Source organism: Salmo salar, unplaced genomic scaffold (genome assembly GCF_905237065.1).
Source record: "Salmo salar unplaced genomic scaffold, Ssal_v3.1, whole genome shotgun sequence".
NCBI classification, from domain to species: domain Eukaryota; kingdom Metazoa; phylum Chordata; class Actinopteri; order Salmoniformes; family Salmonidae; genus Salmo; species Salmo salar.
In genome coordinates this window covers 27,501-54,654 of record NW_025547454.1, presented here as the reverse complement: position 1 = coordinate 54,654, position 27,154 = coordinate 27,501, and the positions used below count along the sequence as shown (strand labels likewise).

Sequence of the window (27,154 nt, the reverse complement as noted above, 5' to 3'; positions counted from 1 at the left end):
CTTCTACACCTGCATTGCTTGCTGTTTGGGGTTTTAGGCTGGGTTTCTGTACAGCACTTTGAGATATCAGCTGATGTAAGAAGGGCTATATAAATACATTTGATTTGTTATGCATGTGTGTGCTGGGCGCTGTCCTCAGACAATCGCATGGTTTGCTTTCGCCGTAAAGCCTTTTTGAAATCTGACACGGCGGCTGGATTAAGAACAAGTTAAGCTTTATTTTGATGTATTACACTTGTGATTTCATGAAAGTTTAATATTTATAGTAATTTAATTTTCATTTGGCGCTCTGCAATTTCACTGGAAATTGTCGAAATGGGACGGAGGCGTCCCACTAATCCGCAAGAATTTAAACAGGACCCAACAGAGCTCTGGTCACTAGTGTTACAGGACCCAACAGAGCTCTGGTCACTAGTGTTAAACAGAACCCAACAGAGCTCTGGTCACTAGTGTTACAGGACCCAACAGAGCTCTGGTCACTAGTGTTAAACAGAACCCAACAGAGCTCTGGTCACTAGTGTTACAGGACCCAACAGCGCTCTGGTCACTAGTGTTAAACAGAACCCAACAGAGCTCTGGTCACTAGTGTTAAACAGAACCCAACAGAGCTCTGGTCACTAGTGTTAAACAGAACCCAACAGAGCTCTGGTCACTAGTGTTACAGGACCCAACAGAGCTCTGGTCACTAGTGTTACAGGACCCAACAGAGCTCTGGTCACTAGTGTTCTGGTCTAATGTAATACACTAAACAGGGATCTATTTGTGAAAAACCCTCTGTGCTACTGACACAGTTCTGTTCCTCCTGCTCCAAAGCCAGCCCACCCAGACAGCCAGTAAACAAGGCCCACACACACAGGCCACTCCCTAACGCTTACACTCTAAAACCAGAACTCACCAACACTACACATGTAAACCCACACACACACACACACACAGCACATTAACCTTCTCTCCTTTACTCTCCACTCACCCTCTCCTCCTGCTGCTTCACTGACAGACAGGGCTCAGCCGAGAAACTCTCCTTCTGTCCTCCTCTCCCTTTCTCTCTCCCTCTTCCTGCTTCACTGACAGACAGGGCTCAGCCGAGAGACTCTCCTTCTGTCCTCCTCTCCCTTTCTCTCTCTCTCTTCCTGCTTCACTGACAGACAGGGCTCAGCCGAGAGACTCTCCTTCTGTCCTCCTCTCCCTTTCTCTCTCTCTCTCTTCCTGCTTCACTGACAGACAGGGCTCAGCCGAGAGACTCTCCTTCTGTCCTCCTCTCCCCTTCTCTCTCTCTCTCTTCCTGCTTCACTGACAGACAGGGCTCAGCCGAGAGACTCTCCTTCTGTCCTCCTCTCCCCTTTCTCTCTCTCTCTCTTCCTGCTTCACTGACAGACAGGGCTCAGCCGAGAGACTCTCCTTCTGTCCTCCTCTCCCCTTTCTCTCTCTCTCTCTTCCTGCTTCACTGACAGACAGGGCTCAGCCGAGAGACTCCTTCTGTCCTCCTCTCCCCTTTCTCTCTCTCTCTCTTCCTGCTTCACTGACAGACAGGGCTCAGCCGAGAGACTCTCCTTCTGTCCTCCTCTCCCCTTTCTCTCTCTCTCTCTTCCTGCTTCACTGACAGACAGGGCTCAGCCGAGAGACTCTCCTTCTGTCCACTCTTCCAAAAGCCAAGCTGAGTCTTTTCCCTCTAGTCACTATATTGTTGTCCTTCAATCCTCCCTCTCCATTTCTGTCTCGCTCTACAACTTCAGGGGCATTTGAAGCTGCCCAGCTGTACTGTGCTCTGCTGCTGCTACACTTACTTCACACACACACACACACACACACACACACACACACACACACACACACACACACACACACACACACACACACACACACACACACACACACACAATAACTGTTACAACAGAAACTAAACAGAGAGAGAAGAAACAGGCTTAAAACAGAGAGAAGAACAGAAAGAGAGAAGGGGAAAGAGGGTGAAGGAGAGAGGAAACAGAAACCTAACGAGAGAGAGAGAGAGCATGATAGAAAGAGTGCAGATTTGGCCAGTGGGGCTTGTGCCTCTTGTTGGTGAGAACTCATAAACATAGGAGATATGACAAGTGTCAACCCCTCCCTCCCCCTCATTCTCTCTTTGGCTGACACATTCTCCCCCTCAGGCAGGCCCGCGTCAGGCCTCCCCCTCAGGCAGGCCCCGTCAGCCCTCCCCCTCAGGCAGGCCCCGTCAGCCCTCCCCCTCAGGCAGGCCCCGTCAGCCCTCCCCCTCAGGCAGGCCCCGTCAGCCCTCCCCCTCAGGCAGGCCCCGTCAGCCCTCCCCCTCAGGCAGGCCCCGTCAGCCCTCCCCCTCAGGCAGGCCCCGTCAGCCCTCCCCCTCAGGCAGGCCCCGTCAGCCCTCCCCCTCAGGCAGGCCCCGTCAGCCCTCCCCCTCAGGCAGGCCCCGTCAGCCCTCCCCCTCAGGCAGGCCCCGTCAGCCCTCCCCCTCAGGCAGGCCGCATCAGACTAACAGCCTAGACTTAGAAACCTACAAACAAAAGCCCTGTCCCTGGTCTGGTTCATTCTGAATGGTCTTAAATGCCTCGGTCCTCCTTGAGACTGTATTTTCCTCCCCCATAAACATACAAATATATATCTATCTATTCTGGGTCTGTGTATTAATATCTACAAGAAACAGATCCTTTCTTAAGTGACAATGATCCTCTCCATGCAACGTGTCTGTGTCCCAAATGGCACCCTATTCCCTACATAGTGCACTACCTTTAACTAGAGGCCCAAAGGGCCCTGTTCTTAAGTAGTGCACTTTATAGGGAATAGGGTGTTATTTTGGGATCAGTCAGTGTTTAGTTGTGGTATCAGAGCGGAGGTAGGTGAACCCCTAAACAATAACGACTAAAAACCTTTCGCCCTGGAAACAGGACACAAGGAGCAAAGACTTTCAGGAGGAGAGGAGAGTAAATCAGACAGACTAACCCCTCTTTCAGGAGGAGGAGAGGAGGAGTAATCAGACAGACTAACCCCTCTTTCAGGAGGAGGAGAGGAGGAGTAAATCAGACAGACTAACCCCTCTTTCAGGAGGAGGAGAGGAGGAGTAAATCAGACAGACTAACCCCTCTTTCAGGAGGAGAGGAGAGTAAATCAGACAGACTAACCCCTCTTTCAGGAGGAGGAGAGGAGGAGTAAATCAGACAGACTAACCCCTCTTTCAGGAGGAGGAGAGGAGAGTAAATCAGACAGACTAACCCCTCTTTCAGGAGGAGAGGAGAGTAAATCAGACAGACTAACCCCTCTTTCAGGAGGAGAGGAGAGTAAATCAGACAGACTAACCCCTCTTTCAGGAGGAGGAGAGGAGGAGTAAATCAGACAGACTAACCCCTCTTTCAGGAGGAGGAGAGGAGAGTAAATCAGACAGACTAACCCCTCTTTCAGGAGGAGGAGAGGAGGAGTAAATCAGACAGACTAACCCCTCTTTCAGGAGGAGGAGAGGAGAGTAAATCAGACAGACTAACCCCTCTTTCAGGAGGAGGAGAGGAGGAGTAATCAGACAGACTAACCCCTCTTTCAGGAGGAGGAGAGGAGGAGTAAATCAGACAGACTAACCCCTCTTTCAGGAGGAGGAGAGGAGAGTAAATCAGACAGACTAACCCCTCTTTCAGGAGGAGGAGAGGAGGAGTAAATCAGACAGACTAACCCCTCTTTCAGGAGGAGAGGAGAGTAAATCAGACAGACTAACCCCTCTTTCAGGAGGAGGAGAGGAGGAGTAAATCAGACAGACTAACCCCTCTTTCAGGAGGAGGAGAGGAGGAGTAAATCAGACAGACTAACCCCTCTTTCAGGAGGAGGAGAGGAGTAAATCAGACAGACTAACCCCTCTTTCAGGAGGAGAGGAGAGTAAATCAGACAGACTAACCCCTCTTTCAGGAGGAGAGGAGAGTAATCAGACAGACAGACTAACCCCTCTTTCAGGAGGAGGAGAGGAGGAGTAAATCAGACAGACTAACCCCTCTTTCAGGAGGAGGAGAGGAGGAGTAAATCAGACAGACTAACCCCTCTTTCAGGAGGAGGAGAGGAGGAGTAATCAGACAGACTAACCCCTCTTTCAGGAGGAGGAGAGGAGGAGTAAATCAGACAGACTAACCCCTCTTTCAGGAGGAGGAGTAAATCAGACAGACTAACCCCTCTTTCAGGAGGAGGAGTAAATCAGACAGACTAACCCCTCTTTCAGGAGGAGGAGAGGAGGAGTAAATCAGACAGACTAACCCCTCTTTCAGGAGGAGAGGAGAGTAAATCAGACAGACTAACCCCTCTTTCAGGAGGAGGAGAGGAGGAGTAATCAGACAGACTAATCCCTCTTTCAGGAGGAGGAGAGGAGAGTAAATCAGACAGACTAACCCCTCTTTCAGGAGGAGGAGAGGAGGAGTAAATCAGACAGACTAACCCCTCTTTCAGGAGGAGGAGAGGAGGAGTAAATCAGACAGACTACCCCCTCTTTCAGGAGGAGGAGAGGAGGAGTAAATCAGACAGACTAACCCCTCTTTCAGGAGGAGGAGAGGAGGAGTAAATCAGACAGACTAACCCCTCTTTCAGGAGGAGGAGAGGAGTAAATCAGACAGACTAACCCCTCTTTCAGGAGGAGGAGAGGAGGAGTAAATCAGACAGACTAACCCCTCTTTCAGGAGGAGGAGAGGAGGAGTAAATCAGACAGACTAACCCCTCTTTCAGGAGGAGGAGAGGAGGAGTAAATCAGACAGACTACCCCCTCTTTCAGGAGGAGGAGAGGAGGAGTAAATCAGACAGACTACCCCCTCTTTCAGGAGGAGGAGAGGAGAGTAAATCAGACAGACTAACCCCTCTTTCAGGAGGAGGAGAGGAGGAGTAAATCAGACAGACTAACCCCTCTTTCAGGAGGAGGAGAGGAGGTGTAAATAAGACAGACTAATCCCTCTTTCAGGAGGAGGAGTAATCAGACAGACTAACCCCTCTTTCAGGAGGAGTAATCAGACAGACAGACTAACCCCTCTTTCAGGAGGAGGAGAGGAGAGTAAATCAGACAGACTAACCCCTCTTTCAGGAGGAGGAGAGGAGGAGTAAATCAGACAGACTAACCCCTCTTTCAGGAGGAGGAGTAAATCAGACAGACTAACCCCTCTTTCAGGAGGAGGAGAGGAGGAGTAAATCAGACAGACTAACCCCTCTTTCAGGAGGAGAGGAGAGTAAATCAGACAGACTAACCCCTCTTTCAGGAGGAGGAGAGGAGGAGTAATCAGACAGACTAATCCCTCTTTCAGGAGGAGGAGAGGAGAGTAAATCAGACAGACTAACCCCTCTTTCAGGAGGAGGAGAGGAGGAGTAAATCAGACAGACTAACCCCTCTTTCAGGAGGAGGAGAGGAGGAGTAAATCAGACAGACTACCCCCTCTTTCAGGAGGAGGAGAGGAGGAGTAAATCAGACAGACTAACCCCTCTTTCAGGAGGAGGAGAGGAGGAGTAAATCAGACAGACTAACCCCTCTTTCAGGAGGAGGAGAGGAGTAAATCAGACAGACTAACCCCTCTTTCAGGAGGAGGAGAGGAGGAGTAAATCAGACAGACTAACCCCTCTTTCAGGAGGAGGAGAGGAGGAGTAAATCAGACAGACTAACCCCTCTTTCAGGAGGAGGAGAGGAGGAGTAAATCAGACAGACTACCCCCTCTTTCAGGAGGAGGAGAGGAGGAGTAAATCAGACAGACTACCCCCTCTTTCAGGAGGAGGAGAGGAGAGTAAATCAGACAGACTAACCCCTCTTTCAGGAGGAGGAGAGGAGGAGTAAATCAGACAGACTAACCCCTCTTTCAGGAGGAGGAGAGGAGGTGTAAATAAGACAGACTAATCCCTCTTTCAGGAGGAGGAGTAATCAGACAGACTAACCCCTCTTTCAGGAGGAGTAATCAGACAGACAGACTAACCCCTCTTTCAGGAGGAGGAGAGGAGAGTAAATCAGACAGACTAACCCCTCTTTCAGGAGGAGGAGAGGAGGAGTAAATCAGACAGACTAACCCCTCTTTCAGGAGGAGGAGAGGAGGAGTAAATCAGACAGACTAACCCCTCTTTCAGGAGGAGGAGAGGAGGAGTAAATCAGACAGACTAACCCCTCTTTCAGGAGGAGAGGAGGAGTAAATCAGACAGACTAACCCCTCTTTCAGGAGGAGGAGAGGAGAGTAAATCAGACAGACTAACCCCTCTTTCAGGAGGAGGAGAGGAGGAGTAAATCAGACAGACTAACCCCTCTTTCAGGAGGAGGAGAGGAGGAGTAAATCAGACAGACTAATCCCTCTTTCAGGAGGAGGAGTAAATCAGACAGACTAACCCCTCTTTCAGGAGGAGGAGAGGAGGAGTAATCAGACAGACAGACTAACCCCTCTTTCAGGAGGAGGAGAGGAGGAGTAATCAGACAGACAGACTAACCCCTCTTTCAGGAGGAGGAGAGGAGAGTAAATCAGACAGACTAACCCCTCTTTCAGGAGGAGGAGAGGAGGAGTAAATCAGACAGACTAATCCCTCTTTCAGGAGGAGGAGTAATCAGACAGACTAACCCCTCTTTCAGGAGGAGTAATCAGACAGACAGACTAACCCCTCTTTCAGGAGGAGAGGAGAGTAAATCAGACAGACTAACCCCTCTTTCAGGAGGAGGAGAGGAGGAGTAAATCAGACAGACTAACCCCTCTTTCAGGAGGAGGAGAGGAGGAGTAAATCAGACAGACTAACCCCTCTTTCAGGAGGAGGAGAGGAGGAGTAAATCAGACAGACTAACCCCTCTTTCAGGAGGAGGAGAGGAGGAGTAATCAGACAGACAGACTAACCCCTCTTTCAGGAGGAACATTGAGTGAAACCCTCTTCAGACAAAAGCGACAGAGGAGAAAGAGAGATGGAGAGGTAAGGATGAAGGAGGGGCAGAGAGAGGAGAGGGGTACAAGGAAGAATGCAGAAAGGGAGGAGAGTAGAGAGGTACAGAGGACGTTCAAGGAGGAGAGGAGGAAAGGAGAGGAGTGGAGGAGGGTACAGAGGACCTTCAAGGAGGAGAGCAGAGGAGAGAGGGATCATTAGCTTTCATCCCTAGTGCAGGTGACCAGCGTGGGAAGACAAGCCACACACAGAGATAATAGACGTTCTATTGAGGAACCAAGACATCTAGTGCAGCATGTAGGGAATAGGGTGCTATTTGGAACTCATATACTAAGCATGAGAAACAGATGGTGTAGGTGCTATAGACACACACACACACACACACACACACACACACACACACACACACACACACACACAGCAGTCCTAAGCTTGTTCTCAGGAGCCTCCTCCTTATTAAACACAAGTGGATGTGGAGAAGAACATCTGGTACACATGGCTACATTTGAAGGGGTTTTCTTATTCTCGTACATGGGCACAAGTGGTGTGAGTGTGTGTAGAGGATATGGGGAAAATGAGGAAACCGGCCCTCCAATGACAAAACACACACGCTACAGAATGCACATCCTGCTACATACACACACAGGAACTTGTGACTTGGCATTGTGTGTGTGTGTGTGTGTGTGTGTGTGTGTGTGTGTGTGTGTGTGTGTGTGTGTGTGTGTGTGTGTGTGTGTGTGTGTGTGTGTGTTGGGACAGAAATGGCCATTCCAACAATCAATTTACTCAATTCTGCATGCCACAGATATTGAGCTACTGTTTAACCAATCTATGATCTGCTTCTCTCCCCCAACCGTCACTTTAACCATTAGATACTAACTTAACCACAGATCTATGATCTGCTTCTCTCCCCCAACCGTCACTTTAACCATTAGATACTAACTTAACCACAGATCTAGGATCAGCTGGCACCTCCCCAAACCAAAGGGGGATGAAACACCAAACTGACAGTACTGGTGGTGAGGATGAAGCTTACTGGCATGATGACGCTAGACTGCTCTCATCTGTCTCCCTCTCTTTTCCATCCCCCCTATCCCTACTGTCATCATGTCTCTCCTCTCCCTCTCTTTTCCATCCCCCCTATCCCTACTGTCATCATGTCTCTCCTCTCCCTCTCTTTTCCATCCCCCCTATCCCTACTGTCATCATGTCTCTCCTCTCCCTCTCTTTTCCATCCCCCCTATCCCTACTGTCATCATGTCTCTCCTCTCCCTCTCTTTTCCATCCCCCCTATCCCTACTGTCATCATGTCTCTCCTCTCCCTCTCTTTTCCATCCCCCCTATCCCTACTGTCATCATGTCTCTCCTCTCCCTCTCTTTTCCATCCCCCCTATCCCTACTGTCATCATGTCTCTCCTCTCCCTCTCTTTTCCATCCCCCCTATCCCTACTGTCATCATGTCTCTCCTCTCCCTCTCTTTTCCATCCCCCCTATCCCTACTGTCATCATGTCTCTCCTCTCCCTCTCTTTTCCATCCCCCCTATCCCTACTGTCATCATGTCTCTCCTCTCCCTCTCTTTTCCATCCCCCCTATCCCTACTGTCATCATGTCTCTCCTCTCCCTCTCTTTTCCATCCCCCCTATCCCTACTGTCATCATGTCTCTCCTCTCCCTCTCTTTTCCATCCCCCCTATCCCTACTGTCATCATGTCTCTCCTCTCCCTCTCTTTTCCATCCCCCTATCCCTACTGTCATCATGTCTCTCCTCTCCCTCTCTTTTCCATCCCCCCTATCCCTACTGTCATCATGTCTCTCCTCTCCCTCTCTTTTCCATCCCCCCTATCCCTACTGTCATCATGTCTCTCCTCTCCCTCTCTTTTCCATCCCCCCTATCCCTACTGTCATCATGTCTCTCCTCTCCCTCTCTTTTCCATCCCCCCTATCCCTACTGTCATCATGTCTCTCCTCTCCCTCTCTTTTCCATCCCCCTATCCCTACTGTCATCATGTCTCTCCTCTCCCTCTCTTTTCCATCCCCCTATCCCTACTGTCATCATGTCTCTCCTCTCCCTCTCTTTTCCATCCCCCCTATCCCTACTGTCATCATGTCTCTCCTCTCCCTCTCTTTTCCATCCCCCTATCCCTACTGTCATCATGTCTCTCCTCTCCCTCTCTTTTCCATCCCCCCTATCCCTACTGTCATCATGTCTCTCCTCTCCCTCTCTTTTCCATCCCCCCTATCCCTACTGTCATCATGTCTCTCCTCTCCCTCTCTTTTCCATCCCCCCTATCCCTACTGTCATCATGTCTCTCCTCTCCCTCTCTTTTCCATCCCCCCTATCCCTACTGTCATCATGTCTCTCCTCTCCCTCTCTTTTCCATCCCCCCTATCCCTACTGTCATCATGTCTCTCCTCTCCCTCTCTTTTCCATCCCCCCTATCCCTACTGTCATCATGTCTCTCCTCTCCCTCTCTTTTCCATCCCCCCTATCCCTACTGTCATCATGTCTCTCCTCTCCCTCTCTTTTCCATCCCCCCTATCCCTACTGTCATCATGTCTCTCCTCTCCCTCTCTTTTCCATCCCCCTATCCCTACTGTCATCATGTCTCTCCTCTCCCTCTCTTTTCCATCCCCCCTATCCCTACTGTCATCATGTCTCTCCTCTCCCTCTCTTTTCCATCCCCCCTATCCCTACTGTCATCATGTCTCTCCTCTCCCTCTCTTTTCCATCCCCCCTATCCCTACTGTCATCATGTCTCTCCTCTCCCTCTCTTTTCCATCCCCCCTATCCCTACTGTCATCATGTCTCTCCTCTCCCTCTCTTTTCCATCCCCCCTATCCCTACTGTCATCATGTCTCTCCTCTCCCTCTCTTTTCCATCCCCCCTATCCCTACTGTCATCATGTCTCTCCTCTCCTCTCTTTTCCATCCCCCCTATCCCTACTGTCATCATGTCTCTCCTCTCCCTCTCTTTTCCATCCCCCTATCCCTACTGTCATCATGTCTCTCCTCTCCCTCTCTTTTCCATCCCCCTATCCCTACTGTCATCATGTCTCTCCTCTCCCTCTCTTTTCCATCCCCCCTATCCCTACTGTCATCATGTCTCTCCTCTCCCTCTCTTTTCCATCCCCCCTATCCCTACTGTCATCATGTCTCTCCTCTCCCTCTCTTTTCCATCCCCCCTATCCCTACTGTCATCATGTCTCTCCCTCTCCCTCTCTTTTCCATCCCCCCTATCCCTACTGTCATCATGTCTCTCCTCTCCCTCTCTTTTCCATCCCCCCTATCCCTACTGTCATCATGTCTCTCCTCTCCCTCTCTTTTCCATCCCCCCTATCCCTACTGTCATCATGTCTCTCCTCTCCCTCTCTTTTCCATCCCCCCTATCCCTACTGTCATCATGTCTCTCCTCTCCCTCTCTTTTCCATCCCCCCTATCCCTACTGTCATCATGTCTCTCCTCTCCCTCTCTTTTCCATCCCCCCTATCCCTACTGTCATCATGTCTCTCCTCTCCCTCTCTTTTCCATCCCCCCTATCCCTACTGTCATCATGTCTCTCCTCTCCCTCTCTTTTCCATCCCCCCTATCCCTACTGTCATCATGTCTCTCCTCTCCCTCTCTTTTCCATCCCCCCTATCCCTACTGTCATCATGTCTCTCCTCTCCTCTCTTTTCCATCCCCCCTATCCCTACTGTCATCATGTCTCTCCTCTCCCTCTCTTTTCCATCCCCCTATCCCTACTGTCATCATGTCTCTCCTCTCCTCTCTCTTTTCCATCCCCCTATCCCTACTGTCATCATGTCTCTCCTCTCCCTCTCTTTTCCATCCCCCCTATCCCTACTGTCATCATGTCTCTCCTCTCCCTCTCTTTTCCATCCCCCCTATCCCTACTGTCATCATGTCTCTCCTCTCCCTCTCTTTTCCATCCCCCCTATCCCTACTGTCATCATGTCTCTCCTCTCCCTCTCTTTTCCATCCCCCCTATCCCTACTGTCATCATGTCTCTCCTCTCCCTCTCTTTTCCATCCCCCCTATCCCTACTGTCATCATGTCTCTCCTCTCCCTCTCTTTCCATCCCCCTATCCCTACTGTCATCATGTCTCTCCTCTCCCTCTCTTTTCCATCCCCCCTATCCCTACTGTCATCATGTCTCTCCTCTCCCTCTCTTTTCCATCCCCCCTATCCCTACTGTCATCATGTCTCTCCTCTCCCTCTCTTTTCCATCCCCCCTATCCCTACTGTCATCATGTCTCTCCTCTCCCTCTCTTTTCCATCCCCCTATCCCTACTGTCATCATGTCTCTCCTCTCCTCTCTTTTCCATCCCCCTATCCCTACTGTCATCATGTCTCTCCTCTCCCTCTCTTTCCATCCCCCTATCCCTACTGTCATCATGTCTCTCCTCTCCCTCTCTTTTCCATCCCCCCTATCCCTACTGTCATCATGTCTCTCCTCTCCCTCTCTTTTCCATCCCCCCTATCCCTACTGTCATCATGTCTCTCCTCTCCCTCTCTTTTCCATCCCCCCTATCCCTACTGTCATCATGTCTCTCCCACTCTCCTCTCCCTCTCTTTTCCATCCCCCCTATCCCTACTGTCATCATGTCTCTCCTCTCCCTCTCTTTTCCATCCCCCCTATCCCTACTGTCATCATGTCTCTCCTCTCCCTCTCTTTTCCATCCCCCCTATCCCTACTGTCATCATGTCTCTCCTCTCCTCTCTTTTCCATCCCCCCTATCCCTACTGTCATCATGTCTCTCCTCTCCCTCTCTTTTCCATCCCCCCTATCCCTACTGTCATCATGTCTCTCCCACTCTCCTCTCCCTCTCTTTTCCATCCCCCCTATCCCTACTGTCATCATGTCTCTCCTCTCCCTCTCTTTTCCATCCCCCCTATCCCTACTGTCATCATGTCTCTCCCTCTCCTCTCCTCTCTTTCCATCCCCCCTATCCCTACTGTCATCATGTCTCTCCTCTCCCTCTCTTTTCCATCCCCCTATCCCTACTGTCATCATGTCTCTCCTCTCCCTCTCTTTTCCATCCCCCCTATCCCTACTGTCATCATGTCTCTCCTCTCCCTCTCTTTTCCATCCCCCCTATCCCTACTGTCATCATGTCTCTCCTCTCCCTCTCTTTTCCATCCCCCCTATCCCTACTGTCATCATGTCTCTCCTCTCCCTCTCTTTTCCATCCCCCCTATCCCTACTGTCATCATGTCTCTCCTCTCCCTCTCTTTTCCATCCCCCCTATCCCTACTGTCATCATGTCTCTCCTCTCCTCTCTCTTTTCCATCCCCCCTATCCCTACTGTCATCATGTCTCTCCTCTCCCTCTCTTTTCCATCCCCCCTATCCCTACTGTCATCATGTCTCTCCTCTCCCTCTCTTTTCCATCCCCCCTATCCCTACTGTCATCATGTCTCTCCTCTCCCTCTCTTTTCCATCCCCCCTATCCCTACTGTCATCATGTCTCTCCTCTCCCTCTCTTTTCCATCCCCCTATCCCTACTGTCATCATGTCTCTCCTCTCCCTCTCTTTCCATCCCCCTATCCCTACTGTCATCATGTCTCTCCTCTCCCTCTCTTTTCCATCCCCCCTATCCCTACTGTCATCATGTCTCTCCTCTCCCTCTCTTTTCCATCCCCCTATCCCTACTGTCATCATGTCTCTCCTCTCCCTCTCTTTTCCATCCCCCCTATCCCTACTGTCATCATGTCTCTCCTCTCCCTCTCTTTTCCATCCCCCTATCCCTACTGTCATCATGTCTCTCCTCTCCCTCTCTTTTCCATCCCCCTATCCCTACTGTCATCATGTCTCTCCTCTCCCTCTCTTTTCCATCCCCCCTATCCCTACTGTCATCATGTCTCTCCTCTCCCTCTCTTTTCCATCCCCCCTATCCCTACTGTCATCATGTCTCTCCTCTCCCTCTCTTTTCCATCCCCCTATCCCTACTGTCATCATGTCTCTCCTCTCCCTCTCTTTTCCATCCCCCCTATCCCTACTGTCATCATGTCTCTCCTCTCCCTCTCTTTTCCATCCCCCCTATCCCTACTGTCATCATGTCTCTCCTCTCCCTCTCTTTTCCATCCCCCCTATCCCTACTGTCATCATGTCTCTCCTCTCCCTCTCTTTTCCATCCCCCTATCCCTACTGTCATCATGTCTCTCCTCTCCCCCTCTTTTCCATCCCCCCTATCCCTACTGTCATCATGTCTCTCCTCTCCCTCTCTTTTCCATCCCCCCTATCCCTACTGTCATCATGTCTCTCCTCTCCCTCTCTTTTCCATCCCCCCTATCCCTACTGTCATCATGTCTCTCCTCTCCCTCTCTTTTCCATCCCCCCTATCCCTACTGTCATCATGTCTCTCCTCTCCCTCTCTTTTCCATCCCCCCTATCCCTACTGTCATCATGTCTCTCCTCTCCCTCTCTTTTCCATCCCCCCTATCCCTACTGTCATCATGTCTCTCCTCTCCCTCTCTTTTCCATCCCCCCTATCCCTACTGTCATCATGTCTCTCCTCTCCCTCTCTTTTCCATCCCCCCTATCCCTACTGTCATCATGTCTCTCCTCTCCTCTCTTTTCCATCCCCCCTATCCCTACTGTCATCATGTCTCTCCTCTCCCTCTCTTTTCCATCCCCCTATCCCTACTGTCATCATGTCTCTCCTCTCCCTCTCTTTTCCATCCCCCCCTATCCCTACTGTCATCATGTCTCTCCTCTCCCTCTCTTTTCCATCCCCCCTATCCCTACTGTCATCATGTCTCTCCTCTCCCTCTCTTTTCCATCCCCCTATCCCTACTGTCATCATGTCTCTCCTCTCCCTCTCTTTTCCATCCCCCCTATCCCTACTGTCATCATGTCTCTCCTCTCCCTCTCTTTTCCATCCCCCTATCCCTACTGTCATCATGTCTCTCCTCTCCCTCTCTTTTCCATCCCCCCTATCCCTACTGTCATCATGTCTCTCCTCTCCCTCTCTTTTCCATCCCCCCTATCCCTACTGTCATCATGTCTCTCCTCTCCCTCTCTTTTCCATCCCCCCTATCCCTACTGTCATCATGTCTCTCCTCTCCCTCTCTTTTCCATCCCCCCTATCCCTACTGTCATCATGTCTCTCCTCTCCCTCTCTTTTCCATCCCCCCTATCCCTACTGTCATCATGTCTCTCCTCTCCCTCTCTTTTCCATCCCCCCTATCCCTACTGTCATCATGTCTCTCCTCTCCCTCTCTTTTCCATCCCCCCATGATCTTTCTCCTCTTGTCCAGAGTGCTCTCTCTCTCTCTAGGCCTGTCTGTGTGTGTTGTCCTCCCCACTTCACACACACAACTAATCGTGAATCGCTGGTAGCGCTACACTGTGTGTGTGTGTGTGTGTGTGTGTGTGTGTGTGGTGTTAAACTCAGAGCAGCGCTCTCTGACATCCACTCTCCCAGACAGGTATTTCCAGTCCCAGCGTACCATTCACTGTCGCTCAGCAGACACACCTGAATACAGCTGCAACGTAAAACATAAAACGCTCAAACACACTCAGCATCATTTCATATGAGCAGAATGAGGTAGTGTGTGTGTGTGTGTGCTGGGGAGTTAGCTGTACAGTCTAGAGGGAGAGAGACTCCCCAGGTCCTGTTCCCTATAGAGCAGAATGAGGTAGTGTGTGTGTGTGTGTGCTGGGGAGTTAGCTGTACAGTCTAGAGGGAGAGAGACTCCCCAGGTCCTGTTCCCTATAGAGCAGAATGTCTATACAGTGAAAGTGTGTTTTCTGGTTCAGTACACGGGCCACTGTGTGAAAGTTATTTATATTTTACATACACCCTTCCACATAGCCTAGTTACTATAACAACAACAACTGTCAAACAATGACCCCCTACCAATCCGGCTAGAATTTATATTTTAAATTTTTTATTATTTTACCTTTATTTAACTAGGCACGTCAGTTAAAAACAAATTCTTATTTACAATGACGGCCTACCGCAGCCGACGCTGGGCCAATTGTATGCCGCCCTATGGGATTCCCAATCACGGCCGGTTGTGATACAGCCTGGAATCAAACCAGGGTCTGTAGTGACGACTCTAGCAGGGAGATGCAGTGTCTTAGACCACTGTGATACAGCCTGGAATCAAACCAGGGTCTGTAGTGACACCTCTAGCAGGGAGATGCAGTGTCTTAGACTGCTGTGATACAGCCTGGAATCAAACCAGGGTCTGTAGTGACACCTCTAGCAGGGAGATGCAGTGTCTTAGACCGCTGCTCCACTCGGGAGCCCTTAGTATGTACGGATGGCTAATTAGCTTTGGATACAATTGTCTACTAAATTGCATTTTATATTGTGACAGAAACCAACTAGACTTCACTGAGTAGTAGGCCTGTAACTACCAGGAAGAACACAATGGTACTGTGTGGTGGTAGTGCTAGAGTGGATGTAATTTAATGACGTGTAGAATCTGTCACCTGATCAAGCGGAATGTAACACACAACTTGTCTGGATATTGACCTATATTTAGATGAGAGAGAACGAGGGGAGATTCATCTGTGGTGTTTTCCCATTCAATACGGTCTATAGATGTCATCTTCTCCAGAGTTAATAAGTGACTGTGGTTGTTGAACTCCGTTTCAGTTGAGCTAGGTTTGGAACTGAAACAAGCTATTCTTATTGGACCAGTTCATGTTACTCCCTCCGTTCAAGTCCGTTTTCTTCCGTTGGGTGCCTAATGAACATGACCCATGTCGGAAGGCTGTATTTTGTTATTGTAGCAGGATTTCACTGTTTTTAACTCTGGTAGCGCAGCGGTCTAATGCACTGCATCTCAGTGCTAGAGGTGTCACTACAGACCCTGGTTCGATTCCAGGCTGTATCACAACCGGCCGTGATTGGGAGTCCCATAGTGCTGCCCACAATTGGCCCAGCATCGTCCGGGTTAGGCCGTCATTGTAAATAAGAATTTGTTGTTAACTGACTTGCCTAGTTAAATAAAAGGTTAAAAATAAAGAAGGTTTTACGTATGGGTGGAGCGGGGAATGGAACCCACAACCCTGGCATTGCCAGCTCTATGCTCTACCAACTGAGCCATACAGGACCACAGTCATGGAACAGCCTACACACTGTCAGACAAACCTGATTATTTACTAGAAGAAAGACTACATCTAGACCAACATGTCATTGTACTACATCCATGATATCACTGTATTCTGCCATTACTTGTGTCCGGTATTGTAGCCTTGTATCATCTTGTTCATCTGTAATAGCTACTACAAAAATGGAATGACTCTTCTGACCTGTTTAACCCACGGCCAGACAGAGACAGACAGAGAGGCGGACAGACAGACAGACAGAGCTAGAGAGAGGAACAGGCGGAGAGAGAGAGAAGATAGACAGAATAGAGTTCATCTCAGTGCATCTTGGCAGCATCATGCACAAAGCTAAAACGCTGTGTGTTACAGACCGCTTGTTCCATGTAACTACCATGTAATAACCATCAAGCTGCAGCTCTGTGGCGGCACATAACAGCGTCTACTTAATTAGAATAGAACTAATGTGCAGTCACACACACACATTACCATGCCAACACGATATAGCTGCCTGCCTAGGCCCATCCCCCCTGCTCTCCCTTTCAGAAGCCGATCCTTAGTGCATTAAACCAGATTGAGGTCTCTGTCTTTCCTCACTGCCCCTCTCTTTCTCTGCCTGGGTATTCTCTGACACACACACACAGTGTTGTGTGCCGTCACAGAAACACACACATTTCCTCTGTCTCCGGACACTAGAGCAGAGGCGACAACAAGAGACCCTAGAGGAGATTCTCTAGCTGGTCGGGTCAAGGATAGCCAACACACAGACACTACACAAGAACCAAGAAATGAGAGCAGTGCTGAGGAAGGAAGGGAGAGAAGGCTTACCAGCGGGCGAGATGCGATGTGCTCCAGGCGGTCCCGACTGCCTCTGAGCGCCGGGGGAGACGTTAGATCCCAGGGCTCGTATGCTGTGCTGCTCCGTGTGGTGGCTGTGAGCTCCAAGGGGTGAGCAACCCGAGTTGTGCTGCTGTTGATGATGATGATGCTGCTGCTGCTGGCTGTGGTGATGGTGGTGATGGTGGTTAGGTCCGGTTCCCCCGTTGGCATTAATCCCGGGGCCGGTCGCACCATACTGCTGGTAGAATCCAGACCGAGAACGCGATCGAGTCCTGGGCGGCTCCATGGCCATTTGATAGGGGTGGTGATGGAAGAAAGATGAGGCAAGGGGGGAGGACGTGGGAGGGGATTGCGGAGGAGAACCGTTGGAGTTGGAAGAACGAAGCGGCAGAAAGCCCCTAGCGCCGCTGGTCTGACTGTAGCTGGCTACTAGTCCTCCCCTGCCCCCCTCGGCGCCCCCGTATTCTGTTCGCTCCTGCGACTCAGCTACTGCCCCCGCAACGTCACATAAATTACCCCCTTTTGGTACAGGCTCCGGGGTGGAGGGCAGTCGGGAGAAAATACGGGGTTCCTGAGTCGTCAGTTGACCCGTGGCTGCGATTGGCATTTCCTTTTGGTGGTTTCCTCGTTTTCTTGTCTGTCGTTCTCTGTATTCCCTCGTTTCCTCACCAGAAAATCTTTCTTTCTAAAAAAAAATATATATTTTTTTATAAAAATACAACTTTGTAACATACAGTAGATGACTGGTTGGAAAAAGTTACGTTAGCTAAGCAACCAGCCTTAACAACCGGTTTTAAAAAGCTTCTCATAGAAAGCTGTTGTTTATAACTACGTAGCTTTGAAATGTCAAACTATTTTGTGACATAGCTTTGTTTACGCTTCAGGAAACTGTCTCCAACCCTGTCTCCATTCCCAGGACTCATGGATCACACAGAAATAAACTGAGCTCGTCCCTTTTCACACAAACATTTAGCCAACTCTCACTTTATAAATAATATATATTTTTGTAAACTACAGCGGTTCAATGTTTTCTAGGAATAGACTAACTTAGTTTATTCAGCTAGCTAACTGGGTACAGTATACTTCCGTGAAAAGCGCCCAGGGCACCGTATCCTATAACGCCATGGCTAACTAGCATGCTAACTTACAATAACACACGGTTTAGCACCGATACTCGGTTACAACAAACTACCAGTAGTAACACACTACACAGATCATTCGTGGCCGTGTCTAACGTTGTGTAAAGTTTTGGGGTTAGTTTTGATAGTTTGACTGAGTACGTCGTCAACTTATTCAGACAGTTAGCTAGAATAGTTAGCCAACTAATAGCATATTAGCTAGCCATCGCTCTCTGTCAACGAAGCAACCCCTCCTCCCACCGTCTGAAACACCAGAGAGAAAACCAAGCTAACGTTAACTAGTCCCCCATGCCTTGAATTCCCTTTAAACGACTCTGGTTACCAGTATGTAAAACAATAGCGTAGAAACTTACCATTAGTAGCTAATGTCAGCTAGTTAAGTTTAAAGCTAGTACTGAATCAATTTAGCTAGTTCCCGTCAGTCCCGACGGAGAGAAAGCGTATCCAAACCCAGAAGCCCGGCCATGGCCAGAAGGAATCGAGCTTTTTCCTCTGACTGAATGAAAAGTGTCGAACCTCAAATTTCAAAGAAAAAACACCACCAGATAGATTTAATTCGAGCTAAAAGTGGGATTCACCTCTTCGTTCGGCGTTGAGAAAATACCCGTTTGTTGTTCCATTATACCATGTTTTCTCAGTCACTTACCTTTAAATACACGCTACGTTGTCTACTGTATTACCAAACTGCGATCAGTCGATAATATTTAGAGCCGTGTGTGTATATGGACCGTGGCGGGTATTCGCTCGATGTCAGCGTGAAATGTGACGAACCGTCAATGCAGAAGTCGGATTACACCCAGGCCAGACTAATCAATAGCAGAAAATGGACCGTGTTCGCAGCTCATTCTCACACCTCGTATCTCACTCTTATTTTCGATATTCAAACCCCGACAATCATCTGGGTACCGTGGGTCGTCAATGAATTTCTATTGCAATTATTTTTGGATTACAGTGAAGGGAATCATTTCAATAAAAATGACCTAAAACTTTCTCAAAGCAAAATTGTGTGTTTGAGTCTGATCGTTGCTCGATTGGTTCTGCCTGGTAAAAATCAAACGCTATCTTCCATGCACTAGCAAGACTATAAGGAGAATTTAAATGATGTATTTTCATATAGCCTGCTAGCTATTGCAGCTGCTTAACCGGATTCGTTTTTATAACATGTTATGCTGGTTTATAAAAGTTGATTATTATTATTTTTTTTAAATACAGGAATTATTGGGGAAACAAATAATATTAGCGCTGTTATTAAGGAATTGAAAATGACAAACTACATTACCAAAAGAATGTAGACACCTGCTGGTCGAACATCTCATTCCAAAATCATGGTCATTAACATGGAGTTGGTCCCCCTTTGCTGCTATAACAGCCTCCACTCTTCTGAGAAGGCTTTCCACTAGATATTGGAACATTGCTGTGGGGACTTGCTTCCATTCAGCCACAAGAGCATTAGCGAGGTTGGGCACTGATGTTGGGCGATTAGGCCTGGCTCAGAGTCGGTGTTCCAATTCATCCCAAAGGTGTTCGATGGGTTTGAGCTCAGGACTCTGTGCAGGCCTGTCAAGTTCTTCCACACCGATCTTGACAAACCATTTCTGTATGGACCTCGCTTTGTGGACAAATGGCATTGTCATGCTGAAACAGGAAGGGCCTTCCCCAAACTGTTGCCACAAAGTTGGAAGCACAGAATCTTCTAGAATGTCATTGTATGCTGTAGCCTTAACATTTCCCTTCACTGGAACTAAGGGGCCTAGCCCGAACCATGAAAAACAGCCCCAGACCATTATTCCTACTCCACCAAACTTTACAGTTGGCACTCTGCATGTAACTACTATTTTGTTTAGTGGTGAAGCGTGATTCATCATTCCAGAGAACGCATTTCCACTGCTCCAGAGTCCATTGGCGGCAAGCTGTACACCACTCCAGCCAACACTTGGCATTGCGCATGGTGATCTTAGGCTTGTGTGCCGCTCAGCCATGGAAACCCATTTCATGAAGCTCCCAATGGACAGTTCTTGTGCTGATGTTGCTTCCAGAGGAAGTTTGGAATTCTGTTGTGAGTGTTGCAACCAGGGGCGAAAATCTGATATCAACTTTGGAGGGGACAATTACAGTGCCTTGCGAAAGTATTCGGCCCCCTTTTCGACCGTTTGCCACATTTCAGGCTTCAAACATAAAGATATAAAACTGTAACTTTTTGTGAAGAATCAACAACAAGTGGGACACAATTATGAAGTGGAACGAAATTTATTGGATATTTCAAACTTTTTTAACAAATAAAAAACTGAAAAATTGGCCGTGCAAAATTATTCAGCCCCCTTAAGTTAATACTTTGTAGCGCCACCTTTTGCTGCGATTACAGCTGTAAGTCGCTTGGGGTATATCTCTATCAGTTTTGCACATCGAGAGACTGACATTTTTGCCCATTCCTCCTTGCAAAACAGCTCGAGCTCAGTGAGGTTGGATGGAGAGCATTTGTGAACAGCAGTTTTCAGTTCTTTCCACAGATTCTCGATTGGATTCAGGTCTGGACTTTGACTTGGCCATTCTAACACCTGGATATGTTTATTTGTGAACCATTCCATTGTAGATTTTGCTTTATGTTTTGGATCATTGTCTTGTTGGAAGACAAATCTCCGTCCCAGTCTCAGGTCTTTTGCAGACTCCGTCAGGTTTTCTTCCAGAATGGTACTGTATTTGGCTCCATCCATCTTCCCATCAATTTTAACCATCTTCCCTGCCCCTGCTGAAGAAAAGCAGGCCCAAACCATGATGCTGCCACCACCATGTTTGACAGTGGGGATGGTGTGCTCAGGGTGATGAGCTGTGTTGCTTTTACGCCAAACATAACGTTTTGCATTGTTGCCAAAAAGTTCGATTTTGGTTTCATCTGACCAGAGCACCTTCTTCCACATGTTTGGTGTGTCTCCCAGGTGGCTAGTGGCAAACTTTAAACAACACTTTTTATGGATATCTTTAAGAAATAGCTTTCTTTTTGCCACTCTTCCATAAAGGCCAGATTTGTGCAGTATGCGACTGATTGTTGTCCTATGGACAGAGTCTCCCTCCTCAGCTGTAGATCTCTGCAGTTCATCCAGAGTGATCATGGGCCTCTTGGCTGCATCTCTGATCAGTCTTCTCCTTGTATGAGCTGAAAGTTTAGAGGGACGGCCGGGTCTTCGTTGATTTGCAGTGGTCTGATACTCCTTCCATTTCCATATTATCGCTTGCACAGTGCTCCTTGGGATGTTTAAAGCTTGGGAAATCTTTTTGTATCCAAATCCGGCTTTAAACTTCTCCACAACAGTATCTCGGACCTGCCTGGTGTGTTCCTTGTTCTTCATGATGCTCTCTGCGCTTTAAACGGACCTCTGAGACTATCACAGAGCAGGTGCATTTATACGGAGACTTGATTACACACAGGTGGATTCTATTTATCATCATTAGTCATTTAGGTCAACATTGGATCATTCAGAGATCCTCACTGAACTTCTGGAGAGAGTTTGCTGCACTGAAAGTAAAGGGACTGAATAATTCTGCACGCCCAATTTTTTAAAAAAGTTTGAAATATCCAATAAATTTCGTTCCACTTCATGATTGTGTCCCACTTGTTGTTGATTCTTCACCAAAAAATTACAGTTTTATATCTTTATGTTTGAAGCCTGAAATGTGGCAAAAGGTCGAAAAGTTCAAGGGGGCCGAATACTTTCGCAAGGCACTGTACATTACATTTTCTCAAGAGCAATTCCTGAGGGGGACACCAAAAGTAGTGCTGTAACACATAGCCTACGTTGTAATATGGTAAATGTATATTGAGGAACCAAAGAAATAAGGTGTTTGCCGTACTCCTAACTACCGGTACCCAAAACTACACAACTAATCACAACAGCAGTACCATTGCCTTTAACAAATCTTAGTTCAGTCACCAGTTTAAGTTGAGAGTGGGGGTATCCATGGCATTTTCCAATTATGTTCCTATTTTACAAGTAAAAAAAATTGAGAACCTTTCATAATGTTGCCAAACAAAGACTCAACAAACTTACCTGAGACTCCCTGTCTCTGCCAGTCTGTCCCTGCATATCTGTCCCCAACTCTGCTGTCTGTGTGCCATCTGTTGCCTGCTCTGCCTAATGACATCATTGTGAAACATTTCCATTAGAATTTCATTTCTTTCTTATGAACATTTTATCAATAGTCTTTGAGATATTAGGCTACTAGTGTTCTTACTTTGCGTTTTGGTGTACTGAAAAATACTCTGATGTCCGTCTTTTATTTTTCTGCCATTTTTCTACCTGGCTGGCTGGCTACACACACACACAGTGTGTAGGTTATTTACAGTAGGAGATGGGCTTCTATCATCTTATCTTTTATCATTCTTTTAGGGCTTCGATCTAAAAGGTAGCTAGCAAATGTGAAACGGATTAAAATGACAAGAGTTGACAGCCCGTATGAGTTCACCATTTACACAACATATGCTGCAACCTTTTGTAATTTTAATAGTTTGTTTCATATTGGCTGGCTTCCAACAATAGCTGAATTTGCAAAGCTAGCGAGCACCAATTCCGTTTCAGTGGTGTTTGCTATAATCTTTGCTGCTTGGGTTAAATAAAGGTGAAATAAAATAAATAAATAAAAGTTCCCTTGCGACAATTTAGCTTTTGCAACGAGACCATTAAATATATTTAAGACAATGGTAGAAGAGAGTGTAGTTCTGTTCAGTTTGGACTTCAGTTTATCGCTAACCTTATCACAGGGACTTTGAAGCACTAACTTACATCATCTGCATGCTGATCTTGGAATAAATTGACGATAGCAAAGATTCCATCTTTGACGAGGCCACATAAATGGAATAGGTACTAGCTAGCTTAATAGTTAATATTTGCGCGCTAGCTCTGCATATTCAGCTAGTGTGTGTACGCGATTGACTGGATTAACCTCACGTCAGTTACGTTCATTGAGTGCCTTTCAGACAGTAAACACGACCCCTCCGTTACCTTGCCAACTAAGGAACTGGCAGTGGATCAAACCATTGTGAGGCAAAGGGTGGGGGGGTCGCAATCTTTTGAAACTTAAAAACGTGCTATTAAGTGTCTATAATCAACACAATTGCTTTCATTGCGTATTATTAATATTATTTAAATTACATAGCTATGTTTTAGTGATATATTGGGGGTCGACAAATCAGATTTTTCCCAGGATGGGGGGGTCGTGTCCCCCCCGTCCCCCCCGGGATTTCCGCCCCTGGTTGCAACCAAGGGCAGACGATTTTTACATGCTGCAGGCTTCAGCACTCGGCAGTCCCATTCTGTGAGCTTGTGTGGCCTACCATTTCGCACTGAGCCGTTGTTGCTCCTAGACATTACCACTTCACAATGACAGCACTTACAGTTGAACGTGGCAGCTCTAGCAGGGCAGAAATGTGATGAAATAACTGTTGGAAAGGTGGCATCCTATGACGGTGCCACATTGAAAGCCACTGAGTTCTTCAGTAAGGCCATTCTACTGCCAATGTTTGTCTATGCAGATTGCATGGCTGTGTGAAATAGCCAAATCCACTCATTTAAAGGGGTGTCCACCTACTTGTGTATATGTAGTGTATCAAAACAGTGGCAGAAACCAACAATTTACCTCGACTAACCTGTACCCCCCACACATTGACTCAGTACCGGTACCCCCTGTATATGGTCTCCACATTGACTCGTTACCGGTACCCCCTGTATATGGTCTCCACATTGACTCGTTACCGGTACCCCCTGTATATGGTCTCCACATTGACTCGTTACCAGTACCCCCTGTATATAGCCTCCACATTGTAGCAATATACCCTATTACAATGGGCAATATTCTGTAGCAATATATCCTATTATAATGGACAATATACTGTAACAATATACCCTATTATAATGGACAATATACTGTAACAATATACCTATTATAATGGACAATATACTGTAGCAATATACCCTATTATAATGGGCAATATACTGTAGCAATACACAGTAATATAGTGGGTGCTGTAGCCTAGATCAAAATACTATAGCAATATACAGTAATGTAGTGGATATTATACAATGGTGTGTCTAATCCTGAATGCTGATTGGTTAAAACCGCATTCAAGCCATTGTCTATTCCACAAGTTACCACCGGCTAAATCTATGTCGTTTAAATGCTTATTTACTCTGTTCAATCTGATTGTACAATCCACTGTATCAGCCCAGCCAAGCAACTTATAAACTTGATCTCTACTATAAAAAGCATCTAGATATTATCTCACATTTCTTTAAGACTAACATTTAGTTTTCAACATCGGAGATTTGTATAAATTTTGCTGTCTGTCTCTCCCACATTTGCAACATCGTTTCAATATTCAAATTATATCTCCAGCTGTCCCATAGTATTGAACATGATCCATGGATAGAGAACAAAAAGACTGGACGACTGGGTCGCGTCTCTGGCAAACGAACCAATAGAACGAACGACCAGCCGGCTTGGGTAGCAACCCTAGATTTTTGTCGGTCTAATAACTTGTGGAAGGATGAAATAGTATGAATAAATTCATCAAAATAATATTGTTAATCATTAATTGAATATTTTGTTAACCCGTTGTATTAAAGTGATAATGCCCTGGAAGCCGGTGACTGGAGGATATATTGACCAGGTTTGCTGTCCCTCGACTTGGTCTCTGGCCTAACAACACCCACACCAATATATCATACAAACAACGGTGTCTTAGGCATTATCACTTAAATATAGCCTACATCAATATACATTGGCAATACACAGTAATATAGTGGGTAATATATCCTACATCAATATTTTGAAGCAATACACAGTAATATAGTGGGTAATATAGCCTACATCAATATACATTGTTTATACACAGTAATATAGTGGGTAAAATAGCCTACATCAATATACTGAAGCAATGCACAGTAATATAGTGGGTAATATAGCCAACATCAATATACATTGGTAATACACAGTAATATAGTGGGTAATATATCCTACATCAATATTTTGAAGCAATACACAGTAATATAGTGGGTAATATAGCCTATATCAATATACTGAAGCAATGCACAGTAATACAGTGGGTAATATATCCTACATCAATATTTTGAAGCAATACACAGTAATACAGTGGGTAATATATCCTACATCAATATTTTGAAGCAATACACAGTAATACAGTGGGTATTATAGCCTACATCAATATACTGAAGCAATACACTGTAATATGGTGGCTAATATAGCCTTTACCAATATACTGTAATATAGTGGGTAATGTAGCCTACATCAATATAGTGTAATATTGTGGGTAATATAGCCTACATCAATATAGTGTAATATTGTGCGTAATATAGCCTACATCAATATAGTGTAATATTGTGGGTAATATAGCCTACATCAATATACATTAATGTCGTGGGTAATATAGCCTACATCAATATACGGTAATATAGTGGGTAATATATCCTACATCAATATACATTAATGTAGTGGGTAATATATCCTACATCAATACACCGTGTAGACCATGTACTGTATGTATCTGTGTAAACATTTATTGTTCTGATTTGTTCAGGAATACATTCCATTAAATATTTAAATATTCCTAGAATATTCCTCAGCAGAATGCCTTGAATTTTCCCTAACACTGCGAGACTCCCCATCACACCCCTGCTTACCCCTGATCATACGCATATTGGGAGTGTGTATATGTGTATGTGTGTGTGTGTGTGTGTGTGTGTGTGTGTGTCAGGATGGGTTGTGTGAAACCCACACAGACACACATCTCACCTCCTAAACCTTGTTCCCCTTTAGTTTTGTTCTCTCATTTCACATACATCCCCCTCTCCACACACGCACACACACACACACACACACACACACACACACACACACACACACACACACACACACACACACACACACACACACACACACACACACACACACACACACACACACACACACACACGCGCACAAACCACAGAAACACACACACAGTAATGTGCTGTGGCAGCCTGCGTCCGTAGACAGGCGTGAAGGATCAAGTCTTCACCCAGTGTACTACCGATATTCATAAGATGAGGCTGCAGAGGAGAGGGGGAGAGAGAGGAGAGAGAAATGGGGAGAGAGAAAGGGGAGAGATAGGAGAGGAGAGAGAACGGGGGGGAGAGAGGAGGGGAGAGAGAGGAGAGAGAAAGGGGGAGAGAGAGAGATTGGGGACGAGAGGAGGGGAGAGAGAGGAAGAGGAGACAGGAGAGAGAGAAAGCGTGGGCAGAGGGAAGAGATAGACCAGAGAGAAGGAGGAGAGAGAGGGGTGTGATGGGGAGTCTCGTGGGTATTTGGGGTGTAGGGTGGTGGGGCAAGGGGGATTGGTAAGTGGGTTAGAGGTAGAGGACTAGAATGATAGGGGGGGTTGGGGGTGGAGTGTCATAGGGCTCTGGGGGGATGGGAATAGAGATGGATGTGGTGGGGGGAGGGTAGGGGGGAGAAGAGGGGTTCTGTTGACGTCCTCTACCATTGGCTTGTTCAAACGGTGGGGGAGGGGCAGACTCCACCATGTCCTCACCAGCTGTAGAGAGAGGGAGAGGAGAGAAACAAAGAGAGGAGAGAGAAAAAGAGAGAGGAGAGAGAGACCAGATAGAAGAGAGAGAGGAGAGGAGAGACAAAGAGAGACAAAGAGAGAGAGAGGAGAGAGTGAGGAGAGAGTGAGAGGAGAGAGAGAGAGGAGAGAAGAGAGAGACCAGATAGAAGAGAGAGAGAGGAGAGAGAGAAGAGGAAACAGAGAGAGGCGTGAGAGAAGAGAGGAGAAGAAAGAGAGAGGAGTGAGAGAAGAGAGGAGAGGAAACAGATAGAGGAGTGAGAGAAGAGAGAGCCAACCAAGAATTCACAAAATTGGTCAAACACCAAATTGAGACTCCGCATGCAGAATTCTGCAAAAATATCCTCAGTGTACAACGTAAAACAACAAATAATGCATGCAGAGCGGAATTGGGCCGATTCCCGATAAGTATCAAAATCCAGAAAAGAGACGTTAAGTTATGGCTAGGCGTCCCGCTAGCGGCACACCTCGACAACATCCGGTGAAATTGCAGAGCGCGAAATTCAAATTACATAAATATAAATATTTAACATTCATGAAAATACAAGTGTTATACATCAAAATAAAGCTAACTTCTTGTTAATCCAGCCGCTGTGTCAGATTTCAAAAAGGCTATATGACGAAAGCATACCATGCAATTATC

The 27,154-nt window shown here is 47.2% G+C and overlaps 1 protein-coding gene across 1 annotated transcript in view; it reads right to left on the bottom strand.

The window, feature by feature from the left end:
* rnf38 (ring finger protein 38) overlaps window positions 1-18,702 on the bottom strand; it is a 63,328-nt gene extending 44,626 nt beyond the window's left edge. Inside the window, exons 1-2 of the mRNA XM_045711273.1 lie at window positions 18,479-18,702; window positions 16,750-17,446 (exon numbers count right to left, since the gene is read on the bottom strand). Of these exons, the coding sequence (XP_045567229.1) occupies window positions 16,750-17,446; window positions 18,479-18,520 (739 nt within the window). The 5' untranslated portion in view covers window positions 18,521-18,702. The remainder of the gene's footprint in view (window positions 1-16,749; window positions 17,447-18,478) is intronic.
* Window positions 18,703-27,154: the final 8,452 nt, after the last annotated feature.